Genomic DNA, 12,714 nt, shown 5'->3' with positions numbered 1-12,714 from the left:
CAGATGTCCACACTGACAATGCAAAAGAAAAACATCAAACAAAAAGCTCTTGTAGTCAGGCATTAACTGCCATGAAGTAGTATATGTGTAGAGTATGTGCTCCTCACTGGATAATATGTCTGTAAATGGTAAAAAAGTGAAATTCAAAGGGGGCTGTGCTGTGCTATTCATGCTAAGCCTTGTCATTGGCTGTCAGAGCAGTAGAGGAGTAGATAGGATTTTAAATGTTTCTGTCTGCTAGTTGCTAATCCCCTGGCTTGGTTACCACTGCCAACAACCCTTGCTCCTCACAAAGAATTTCCCAAGTCTTCACATAGTTTAGAAAGAGACGAATGGGAAATTGAGACAGCGTGTAAAATCTTGTAACATTAAGGCATAACTCTAGTATGAGGTTTCAAGAAAGAAGTGCAACAAATAACCTCCACCTTTCAGTCTTTTGAGATGGACCGGCACGTCGCTTTTGATGCTCTTGCTGTCATCCTCCGTTGACTCGCTGCGCACCAGAGTGGGGTCGTTCTGGGCCAGCCAATCAGCCACCTTGCTCTCCGATGCCATCATAGCCGCTTGAAGTGTGCTCAAGTCCCTCCCTCCAGTGCCGCCACTTCCTGCTCCACTTTTCTTGGAGCGAGATCTGTGGTGGTCAGATGTGAACTTTGACACATGGTCTTTAATTGTGACTTTCCCTGGAGAAGTGTTGTCAAACTCTATGGTGAAGGAGGCGTGACCTTGAGCTGTGGAAAAGACATTGCAGTTTTGTTACTGTGTCAGTCAGAGTCTGTCAATACTACTAAATACAAGGCTGCTATGAGAAGCAGTCTCAAAAAATGATGTATGCAATGGAAATGTACAGTTTATGGATATTTTCTAAATTTGATCAAAACAGCTGATGGTTTCTGTTGCAGTCTGATTGCTACCACGTTTGCACTATACAAACACTGGCCTCTTTCTGTTTTGTCTTGTAAATTATTCATGTAATTACATTTTAAATGCATAAATAGACGAATTGTACTAATGCCACAAATAATTAGTGGTGATTTTCTATCTCTGTAAGCTACAAAGATCTTAATTGGCAACACTATAATCTTACATCCCCTTTAAACTCTAAGAGAGAAAAAACACACACCTCAGGACTTGTATTTACAATATATCAGAATAAATGAAAAATATACTTCACCTGTAGTGGCGTGAGTGGTACTGCCCTCCGTGTCCTTAGTGGGAATTTCATGGATGCCGTTATTAGCCATGTGACCCTCCTTGGTAGGGATTTCAAAGTAACTGGAATCGTGGGCGGTGGGTGCATGAAGGCCGTCTTCCTTAGCCTTCTCCCCTCGCCGCGCCTCTTTGCTGTCTGAGTTTAAAAAACGCATAAAACCGTTACAAAAGTTAATGATTTTAACAAAACTGTATGAATATTAGGAAAACCAGTATAATGTCTAACTAAATGTGATCTATTAGGTGTTATCTCTAAGCTTATAAGTAGTCTGAAGTTGTTCTGTTCATCTTCAGTGAGATACGACGGGCGTGGATGCAATAACACTGTGTCACAGCTTCTATCCAGATCTTGAGCATGGGAAATACATTTATCACTTTAATAACATAACACCCCAATGCCCCAAAGTCGGAAGTGAAAGGTCAAGCAAGGCCCCACATGGACCAATTCAATTGTGGTCTGTTCTTCAGCAAGTGTGTCTCACCATTTATCAGAATTAATGTCTCCTTCTGGGGGAGGATGCAGGCTTATAAACTATAAGGAAGACATGCACATACATGTTCTGTCCCTGTCTTTTTTATTGTCTCTCATATAGACATAGTCTGGACAAGATGTGCACTGGTGCACTTACAATATGGAGTACTTATTTTCTCATCTACTCATATTAACAAACAGAGCCTCTGTGGGATCTGAATATGATAAATGATACTTTCAGAAATTAGAGGGGCCATCTGCTTCATGTTGGGGAGCAAATGTAGGAACATATGGCAACTGGCAATGAGAAACAAGAAACAGAAACTGACTTTGCAGAAAAAGAGAGTGAATTTCTCATGAGTAATATATCTAAAAAATATGACTTATATGACTTAAAGACTCATGAGACAAAGCAGGATCTTCCCACAAACAGAATCTCTGAATCAACCACTTTAGTGTTATCAACTAAACTGGGGTACAAAAAAATCTCTTTGGAAACATCTTTGAATCAAAATCTGCGTTTGCCAGGATAAGCTGCTCTGCAAGTTTGGGAAGATTTACAATGTGAATTTAAAAGGAATGCAAATATGAGGTAGATTAAATATGTTGAATGATGCTTAAGATGCCATTCTGCTCTCCAGAAACTCAGAAAGTTTTATAAGCTCTAAAAATAATCTTATAAAACATAAAGACAAAAATACAGTAAATATCGTAACTCACCGTATTTAGTCCTTCCCTGAAATTATGATGAACTTACTAAACTTCCTGTATCTCACATATGTAATAAGTGTGAATACTATCAGTGCTTCCATTGATGTCACCATAAGTCACATGGCTTTTCTGGGAAGCACCTAGTGATTTCTACGAAGTTAGAGCTTGATAAATGAGTTTAATGCCATTCATGTTAAGACCATACAGTTCTAACTAATACTGACATGAAATGTGGAGTATAGAAAAATTAAATAGAAAATAGGAGTAAATAGAAAAATTTAAACTGACAACAGACACAGCATTACAGATTTATGACACCCTAGCATGGGTGTTCAACATACTTACAAAACGCACCTACTATATGGGGAAGTGTAACTGACTTTACATTACAGTGGTATAACTTTTAAGAATCATTTTATAATCTGTAGTGATTCCTTATTTCACATTCTAATGTACTTAAGAGCTAAAGAGAGTTAACTGACCAAATAGTTCTTAAAAGTGCCACAGGTAATAAAGCAAGTGCAAAGTAATTGTATGTCACACTAATAAAAAGTTGATTCAAATTGAAAGCCCTTTACCAGAGGAGAGAGCAATACTTACGGAGAATTAAAGAGTGGTTAACTAATGATCTCTGCAGTGTGTAGAGTGAGAGAGTGGTCTGTTTGTACGATGAGTGTACGAGTGTGTGTGTTGGGAGGAATGGGGGAGCTGGTGCAATGGCGTAACCCAATCGGCCTGAGTGACAATACACAAGCGGAGGGGGAGGACTCTGACAACACAGCCTATTCACTGGGAAGGAGAAAAGGACACACATTAAACTTAACTGACACACACATGCATGCAACAAAAACCCACACTCAAACAACATCACTTCCTACCCTAAACCTCTCCTTTCTTTCACTTCCCCTTCACTGCTATATCTGATGTTAACAGTTTATTAGAGCAGTTATAGAGGATGTGCTCACACTATTTCAAAAGATATTTGACTGATAAGAGCCTCTTTTAATGCTGAGGTCCATAAATACACAGTGCAACACCCCCTGAAACACGCTGCTTACACAAAACAACTCCATCATTACAACATCCATTCAGCACTCAGTCTAAAAGTCAATGCTCTGAGACGGCAAAATGCCTTCCACTCACCCTCTTCCATGACTGAAGTAGCCAATCCCATTCGCCTGATTTTTTTGGAAAGCTTTAAAGGTTTCAATCACCTGCACGCTTGCACAGATTTACTCCAAAATGAGAGTCTTTTCTAATCTCTCTCTAACAGGAAAAAAATGCTCTGCATGGTATAACATATAGAAATAGTTCCTAACAGATTCTTAAAAGAGCTGATACTCAAAGTCGGCCTTTTTAGGCTGGTGAAGACGCTGCCAATATTATCCATCCAGATGTGGCAAGAGATTTGCGGACGCTTCAGTCTGCTCCAATGTTTGATTAACCTCCCCCCACTCCTCCTGACTACACTGGTCCACACTAAAACCAGCCTGGCACAGACTGATTTTGCATCGCTGAGCTGTTTTACAATTGGTGTAGCCTCTAATCCTGTTACTCTGACTATCCACCACCAGTTAACAGAACCAACCCCCCAGTCCAACGGTCACTATACATACACATATTGTAAGCAAACAGACACACATACAGGCTCTGAAAAAAGCCTTTGTATGCACATTGTAACACATACAAACATACAGTCTGGCTGACACAAAGAAAATGCTGCAATTGTAACCCTCCACACAAACTACAGAAGAGATGGTGAGTATGCTAAATGCTATATTAAATTCTATTTTTATTGATTCATCACACCATAAACAACGGCTACAATACCATTTAAGACTTCAGTATTATATCCAGGTCCATATGAAATCTGTATTTTGTGGCTATTGTCATGGAAGTCAAAAAACATTAAGTTGTTCTGTATATTCACACAAAGAGTTTGTAATTGTTGTTGTTTTGACAACATGTAACTCTTTACAACAATTAACTTTCTTTATGTGAAGTGAAAGCTGTTGACGTCCTATAAAAACATTTTTACAACCTTTACTCTGAGCCAAAACTACTCCAAGCCGAAGCTGGTAAAATGCGACAAATATAGACTCAACCAGTCTTCCATTTACAGCACTGATGTTTTTGGAATATGATGTAAATCACTGTAGCTGTCGTTTTGTCCACTGTGTGATGAGGAGATGTTGTGTGTGATGGTAGTTAGAAGTTAAAAGTTGGAATACGTCCTACCTGAAAGGGAGCTGTCATGTTTTTTGGTGGATGACTTGGTTTCCTGTTTGAAGGAGTTCTCATCATCTGCGTCCCCATCCCCCCACCAAGATGGCTGGCCGTACAGAGGGGTCCCACGAGGCAGTGCTGTGACATCCCCTGAGACACATGTACACATTGCAGACACATTTTAACAAAGCCTTGAAGAAAGTACACATTTTATTGTGGCTTTAACTGTGGCCTGCCATGTTTATTTATCAACAGTTATCAACATAAACTATTCATTGGATGCATCAGGATGCCACAAATGAACCCAGCTGCTCTTTGTGTATGTGTGTGTTTGTGTATTAATTCCCCTCTGGTTGGGTCTTGCACCACTGACCTATTTTCAGAACTTTAGCCAGCAGGATGGGCACATAGACTCTCTCTCACTCTGTCTGTCTGTCTGTCTCTCTCTCTCTCTCTCTCTCCCTCTCTCCCTCAGACACACATGGTTTGAATGAAAGAGGGACTTTCCATTTGCTTCCTTGTTCCCTTTAGAATGAAAGTTGACAAGGGATGAGCATCCTGTGGCACTTCTTTTTTAGAATTGGACAGCACAATATCAAAGTGACAGGAAACATAGTTGAGGCAGAGGGGTCTGACAAACAAAGGTCTCCAGCTGGATTTGAATCAGTGATGTTGCCTCTGTGCCAGAGGATGCCTCATCCTGTGTATACTTCTCTCTGTTCTTTCTTTTCTTTACCTACTTTTCTTTAAGTACCCCTTATCCTGAGCTATGAAAGTTTAATCACAGTATATCCAGATAATTATAGATGTTCTGTGCCAAATTGCATGCAGTAAGTAGGGGCATTCTATATAAAAGCTACAGAATATATGTTCTCTGTGATGTATAATATCTGGGTGAGGCAAAGTATTACAGTAGTAACACTGCAGGATTAGATCCTCAGAACCACAGAGAGGGTGTCATTAAAAGCATGTGCAGCAGATGGGGTAACATGCAACACTGTTCGTGTAGTTTTATTATTTATTTATTTTTTGTTCCAAATGTGTAAATGTATGTGCGTGCCTGTGAATTTAACTGTATTTTAAGACGAGTGGTGCTGGCATATGGGTTTGCATTATGCAGGCACTCTGACCCTGTTACTGCTTAATCTGTGCAATAACACAAGCCCCATGTGGCCTTGTTTCAACATCTGGAGATTATACAGGACCCCTGCTAGCACCCCAGTGTGGTCAGTGATGTCAGTTATTTGGGACACCCTCAGACCAAAACCACATTCATGATACATAACTGTTGGTGTGGTGGTTAGACCCCTTTCCCTGGTGACCATGTCCACCCCCTACTGGCCTGAGACAAAACCCCATCACACTTTATTTCACAATATTCCATCACACAATTTATTTTCTTAGAGAAGAAATCCACCCTACATTGCTTAAGCACATAAAAAAACATGCACAGTGTGCATATTTTAACTTGTATTTTTGTGTTTTGCACAAATGTAGAGCATGAAATGTCTCCACCTACAGTATATGAATGCAAAACAGAGACACCAGCACTGTGAGGGTTGTAGAAAGTTACAATACAATTTAAATTCTGTGAATTGGTCTAACTGTGACATTTTAGTCTCAAGAGATTATTAGTATATTTTTTAAAATACTTATCCATAGGTAAATGTAGAGGAATAAGGCCATGATTAGTTGTTAGTATTTTTTGTGCTGCCACAGAATCTCCTACTCTGTTATCCCTGTTATCATTTCTTTTTTTATTTTTGGATTAACACCATTGCAAAATTTCACTTTTGGTATTGTCTGTATAGATAAACTAGAAGGAGAAATGAGTAGATTTGTGATAGTGGTCAATAAATATTAATTTCAATGAATATAAATAGTAGATCAAATCAACACAGCACATTTCCTTGATTCACATTGTACATTAGTTACTAATAATGCACATAATACTATTTCTGTGTCTCACCTCCTATCCTCTCCTCTGCTCTGTGACTGTCCACAGGTTTAGCTGATGGCTCTTTGAGGGGCATGACCCCATCTGCTGCTCTGCTCTCCCCTTGCCTTGAGGCACCACCACTGGGGGACTTCAGTGTTTTTGTTGGGGTCTTCATGGGAGATTTGCTTGTGGTTGTGGCCGTAGTAGTATCGCCATTGGATGGCTTCTTGCTGAGTTGGAGGCCGCTGGTGAACTTTTCATGCTGTGAGTGAGATGAAAAAATACATTAAATGGATAGGGTAAGAGTTTAGGGTAATATGATGGTATTATGGTGAACACTGATACTTGACAGTTGATGTCAGGTTGTGTACGTGTGTGTGCTCTTGCCTTTAAAGCTTCCTCAGGAACAGTGAGCTCTCCTCTCACCACCGTGAACAGGTTGGTATGTGAGACAGATAAGTTAAGGAAATACTGGGCACAAAAGCACAATTATGATACATGTACCTACATATGCATATTTTACAGATGAAACAATATACTACTGCAAGCTGTAAATTCTACTATCTTCATAAAGTACACAGTAAAAAAAATGGCATTTTGGTATGAATTAAAATGATAATATTATAATCAAGCATCAAGCTTTGATGCTTAGCATGTTTTTGGAATAATGAACCCACTGGTGGGTGTGTGAGGGCTGAAAGGGTTCAAAGATCAGAGGGGTGAAAGGATATCATATCCAAACCTCAGCTTGTCCTCCAACTTCAGAGTGATGTACATCTGCTCCTGGATGCGAACATCATTTACAAAGGTCTGGAGAGGGAGGGAAAGGGAGAGACAAAAATAAAATAACCAATAACCAATAAAATTAAGCTAAAATAAACACTAATTCAACTATCATGTAAATGTGAATGTAAACAGTTAAAATCTTTATTTTCTAAGATAGGAACAGTAAAGGAAGGTAACACCACAAGGAGGCATCTGATTAAACTGGTCCAAGGTGTTGTCACACATAACAGTGTCTGTGTTTCCAAAAGGAAATTAGGGTTGCAACTAGAGTTATATTCAAAGTTATATTCATTATTGATAAACCTGACACTTATTTTCTGAGTTAATTGATCATTTCTGAAAAGTGAAAACAGAGAATGTTTGACATTTTTGCCCCCCTTCCCCCCGGTTTCGCTCCTCCTTCCACTCTGCAGCCCTAAAATAGATCAGGTTTCACTGAACTGCAAATTAAATTCTATCATACTTTCACTGCTGTTGTAAAACATTCCTGTCGCCTCTCTAGTGAGATGACAGCTAAACAGCACAGCAACATAGCACTGTAACACCTCAAACAAGAGAGTAAATGGTGGCACTGCCCAAACACAGCTTTTTACTCAGTGGTGCGTCAAATCTCTACATACACTATCCACTGACTCAGCAGGAGAGAACTTCCTCTGAATACAGCCAAAGAAGCTGGATGGTTAATGACACAGCAGGAAGTGGCTCTGACTCTGACTTCCTGTCTGAGAGCTGGAGAGGATGTGAGGGACATTCTGCATGTGTGTCCAATCTGGTGGACTCTGACTGAGTGCTAATCACTACACATGACTAACACCATGTGGCAACTGTAACTGGGTTTTACTGAGCTACTATGTTTAGAGTTTAAATAGGCACCTCGAGGTTATGATACAAAAACCCTTCAGTAATTTTGCTTCAGTTAGTGATTTACCATATTTCCCAAAATACCTTTTAACAGTGTGTTTTCTCCACACACAAAATGGTTATCTAGAAAAAAAATCAGATGCAAATATCAGCTGAAATTGAATTACTGAAATGATAATAATCAGATCTTTTAATAATTAGAGGATAATACATCTGCCAATATACCATGCACTCTTTTTTTCTGCCTCTCACACAATGGCTTCCTTCCTGCCTACTGTCCTGCTTGTATGCCATGTTTACTAACTTCAATGTGGGGGTGATAGCAAGTCTAAAGATTTTTTGGTGGAAAAGTGGACCCTTTGGTCCATATTCAAATCACAAATAGTGCCCTTAAGTAGCAATTTGCATAATTAGGTTTAGATACGAATTGACCTCAGCCCTGATATAAATCTTCAATGACACAGAGATTGATTGGGTCCTTGTCCCACTGACTAAAAATAAGTTAACCTCTGACCATTCACAACCTCCCTCATCTTCATCTGCTTCTACCTTCAATGTCTTTGGTTTTTGCCTCTGTACCTCCTCTCCATCTTTGCTTTCCCTATTAATCTCCCTTTAAAACCCATTTTTCCTCCACCAGATGGTTTAACTCATTGTCTTATCTCTCTCCATCCATCATCCATCATGCAACCCCCTTCTCTCCTCAATTCTTCTCTGTCCTATCTTCATTTTCTTTTGTAGTTTTTATCTTTGTCCTAACCTCTCCTTGTCTTGCACATTTCTGTCTGTACACTCACCCCATTCAGGCTGCCCAGGTCCTTGACCTTGTGTTCATCAGTCCCAGCCTCGTAGTTGATGACTGCATGCTGCTTATCCACACTGCGGGACTTCAAACAAAAACATAAGAAAACATTAACCTGATGGTTACAGTTGTGAACTTCATGTGGTTATAATCAGGTCATTAAGACCAGATGTTGTCGGCCCAGATTTCTTAACAGGCACAGAAACATATCAATTGTACTCTTAATCTGTGCTGCTCTCCTTCAAATTTTCTTTGCACTGCTTTTGTAGACACCTGTGATGCATCACGGCTACAGAGAGAGTGCACCTAAGCATAAACTGCAGAATAGCAACTGCTTCTCACACAAACCAATAGAGGGCTGTGTGTGACTGGAGCAAACTGTGCTAATGTTAAAGCTTTGTGGAGGTATGAGCATCCTATGTCAAGAATGCAACCTTGATAGTAAGTCTCAATGTTACTGCGTATCTACTACGATATCAACCAAAAGCATATCAGCAGGTATTTCAATGTCTCAGATGCTGCTCACACCATACTGACACCTTCACATTCATGCAGAGCTTCACACACATGCACACACAAAAGAGAACAGTAGAATAATGAAGGGCTGGAGGTGAAAGTATTGATTTTCTGTGGTGTCCAGATATTAGCCCATCAGCTGATCTGAGGATAAATTTCTCAACACAAACATTGTATCGTGAAATGTAGCAAATATCTCTCTCATATATCAATGTCACAGAATTTGCAAACACAGCTAGAAGTATGCAATAACACTGATTGGTGAGCAAATTTGCTGTGGCCTCCAAATGTCTGTTAGAATGCTTTTCAGATATATGCAATAAAACATGAGAAACTAAGCAACACCTTGTCCTGGAATTGTTTGTTTTTATGTTGCTATAGAGATCCTATATTTACTTTACATTTAGTGATAGAAAAGTCTGCTGTGTCTAAGTTTGCAGCTGCTTTCCTGATGCTAAATTTCTACATAAGATTAGCTCATCATTTGGGGTAAGTTTTCAGCTTTCATTCTCTCCAGTACTAACTAAACACATATCTGATCAATATAAAAATAGCACTATCTAACACATCCATTAAAGGCACTGAAAGTGTTGTGCAATTGAACCACTTTGTCTGACTCATGAATAGCGCAACATGTGAAAATAAAAATGGTCAAAACCAAATACCAAACCAAACCAACCGAAAACCAAAAAAGTAATTTGTGCAAGAATGGGTTTATTGTTCTGAGGTCAATCAGCGCTGATTCTGAGAGCTTAATCTCATATTCAGAACTCACATGACTCTTTCCCATAACCCAGTCACTTTCCTTGTTTCAACAAGAAGATAACTGGATAGCACATTTATGCTGAAATAGAAAATGTCCACATAATGCTGAAGTAAAGCCAAGGGAAGCAACGCAAGAGAGCCAACCGCTGAACAGATTACCTTAGTGAGATTAGGCCAGATCAAACAGGATAGAAACCAACTGAGCTGCCTGTTGTACCTCACACCACAGGAGAGGGCACGCTCATCGTGTTACAGAACTGCTGACTAACTTTAAGCAGAGGCAACTTAGAATACTAATGTGGACTCACTCAATATAACTAAGCCAAATCAAAACACATCTGAAGTGAAAACAAATTTTTTAGGACAAGCAGATAAAGAGAGTTAAAACATATGAATATTGTGTATAAAAGCAGAGTGAAAGAGAGAAAGAGAAAGAGAAAGAAAGAGAGGGGACATATATATATATATATATATATATATATATATATGTACACACACTGCTTCTTCACTTTTTCAATAAATAAATAAAGTCAGGATCTATTCTGATTACAGTATTTAACTAGCAGAGTTGTCAAAACCAGTGTGTGTGTGTGTGTGTGTATGATTGATGGAAAAACAAGCTACTGGCAAATTTTGAAAGATGACACCAAAATATTTACAAAACACTCACTTGGGTCACTCGAGTAACAGTGTGATAATTCTAAGTCATACATTCATTTGAAGTGCAAGTGTGTTTTATTTGGTGCATGACACAAGCAGCCATGTGACGAGGCCTTGGCTTGTTAAAGCAGTCACATGGAGGACGACTGTAGGCAGCTACACAAAGTCTCATATTTACACACACACACACACACACAAAGCCAAAAAAATGTCCTCAGTTTGAAAGATTTACATTGTCTCTCTATCAATCCCAAGACGTCACAAGGATAGTAATTCAAAAACACGCACAGGCACACATTAATAAGCAGGGACAGCAGACCCTCAGGTCATCAGAGACATATTAGAGATAAGTGTTTGAAAAGCAAAATAGATCTTTTACAACCCCACATGCTTCAGTAAATGGCCCTTATTACTGCTCTCTTAAAGTCTCCTCATCAAAGAACGTGACTCTGCAAAGATTTAGGTCAGCTGGGAAACTAATAAAAACTAAACAACAGACTGACAGGGTAGCATGGTGCTGCAGTCTATGACGGTGACATGTCTTCATAAATTAAGTGGTGTTTTTCAAGTGAGACTGACAGTTCGTAACTGACCCTTCAAATAAGACAATCTCACCACAAGAAGAAATGAGACCACAACAATCACATGAGGAGTCCTTCAAGTTCTCAAAAAAAGAAGAGAACAAAGAGAAGAGAAACAAGATTGTATGATACGATCGAAAGCTCCACATCAGCAAGTATTTTTCGAGGTATGCATTTCCTCCTTTTAGACTGTGCGAGCAACATCATTAAAAAGCTACATAAGACCCTATTATCTTAACAGATTTTGTCTTTATAAATTAATAAAATTCAACAGAAAATGTAGAATCAAAAACAAAATAATACCACAGGAAACTGACTGTTTTGTCAGCTAACATGAGGGCTCTAAACATTTACATCAGTGCGGCACATTTTTTTTCCAGTGGCGCTCTGGATAAACTCTTTCACAACTGAAGAGTTTAAAGTTACCGTGCAGAATGTTAGTAATGAGCTAGAGAAGTCACCGTAGGGTTTCCTGTGTACAGTAAATAAAGCCAACTTCTCAAGTGAAAATGAAAGTTGTGAGCAAAAAAAGGTAATGATACTGTGAACTTGGATTTTAAAAAGTGGAACTTCTAATCGGTCATGAACCACTTTTTATTCACAAATTTTGTATGCTTTCTTTTTTTGACTGCTTTATGCATTCCTCCTCAACCCGTAAATCCCATTACTGGATTAGATTTCTACATACCTCTCATTTGATACTAGAAGCAATACCACCAGAGGGACTCAATAGTATCTAGAAGGCATGGAGTAAGATTTATTTTAACATATAATGATGTTGTTGAAAAAAAGAAAGCAGAAAGCAGAAACCTAGAAAGAGTATATTATATAGCCACAGAAAATTCAGCAGATAATAAGGCCAATCTGAACACCAATACAGTAAAAATGAATAAATATCAGTGAGAGTCTTCTTGATGGTCAGACTATCAGACAGGCACTGGTACCAGTAACAATTCCTCTCAACATGTAGTGTCATAACAGAGGGTGCAGCAGCCATGGATGCACCCTCTATCCACTACAACTGACTGAGCCAGATAGGATCTAACTCATGAGGTATCTGCCCCACTTTCTATTAATAGTGCAGTGACCAGAGGTACACATGAGCATATGCGTAGTCTCTGGATGTATGCACAGCTGCAAAGACACCACTTCAGTACACACACACAAACAAACGCAGCAACAA

At 39.1% G+C, this 12,714-nt stretch overlaps 1 protein-coding gene across 1 annotated transcript in view; it reads right to left on the bottom strand.

The window, feature by feature from the left end:
• The window catches only part of cep170aa (centrosomal protein 170Aa), a 40,169-nt gene that overhangs the window by 16,433 nt on the left and 11,022 nt on the right, over positions 1–12,714 (bottom strand). The window contains 8 exon segments of the mRNA XM_018697001.2: positions 426–731; positions 1,175–1,348; positions 2,996–3,184; positions 4,634–4,771; positions 6,591–6,822; positions 6,948–7,006; positions 7,292–7,370; positions 9,005–9,094. Coding sequence (XP_018552517.1) covers positions 426–731; positions 1,175–1,348; positions 2,996–3,184; positions 4,634–4,771; positions 6,591–6,822; positions 6,948–7,006; positions 7,292–7,370; positions 9,005–9,094 — 1,267 coding nt within the window.

This window comes from Lates calcarifer, linkage group LG16_LG22 (assembly GCF_001640805.2).
Source record: "Lates calcarifer isolate ASB-BC8 linkage group LG16_LG22, TLL_Latcal_v3, whole genome shotgun sequence".
Classification (NCBI taxonomy): domain Eukaryota; kingdom Metazoa; phylum Chordata; class Actinopteri; family Centropomidae; genus Lates; species Lates calcarifer.
This window is presented reverse-complemented; position numbering and strand designations above follow the sequence as displayed.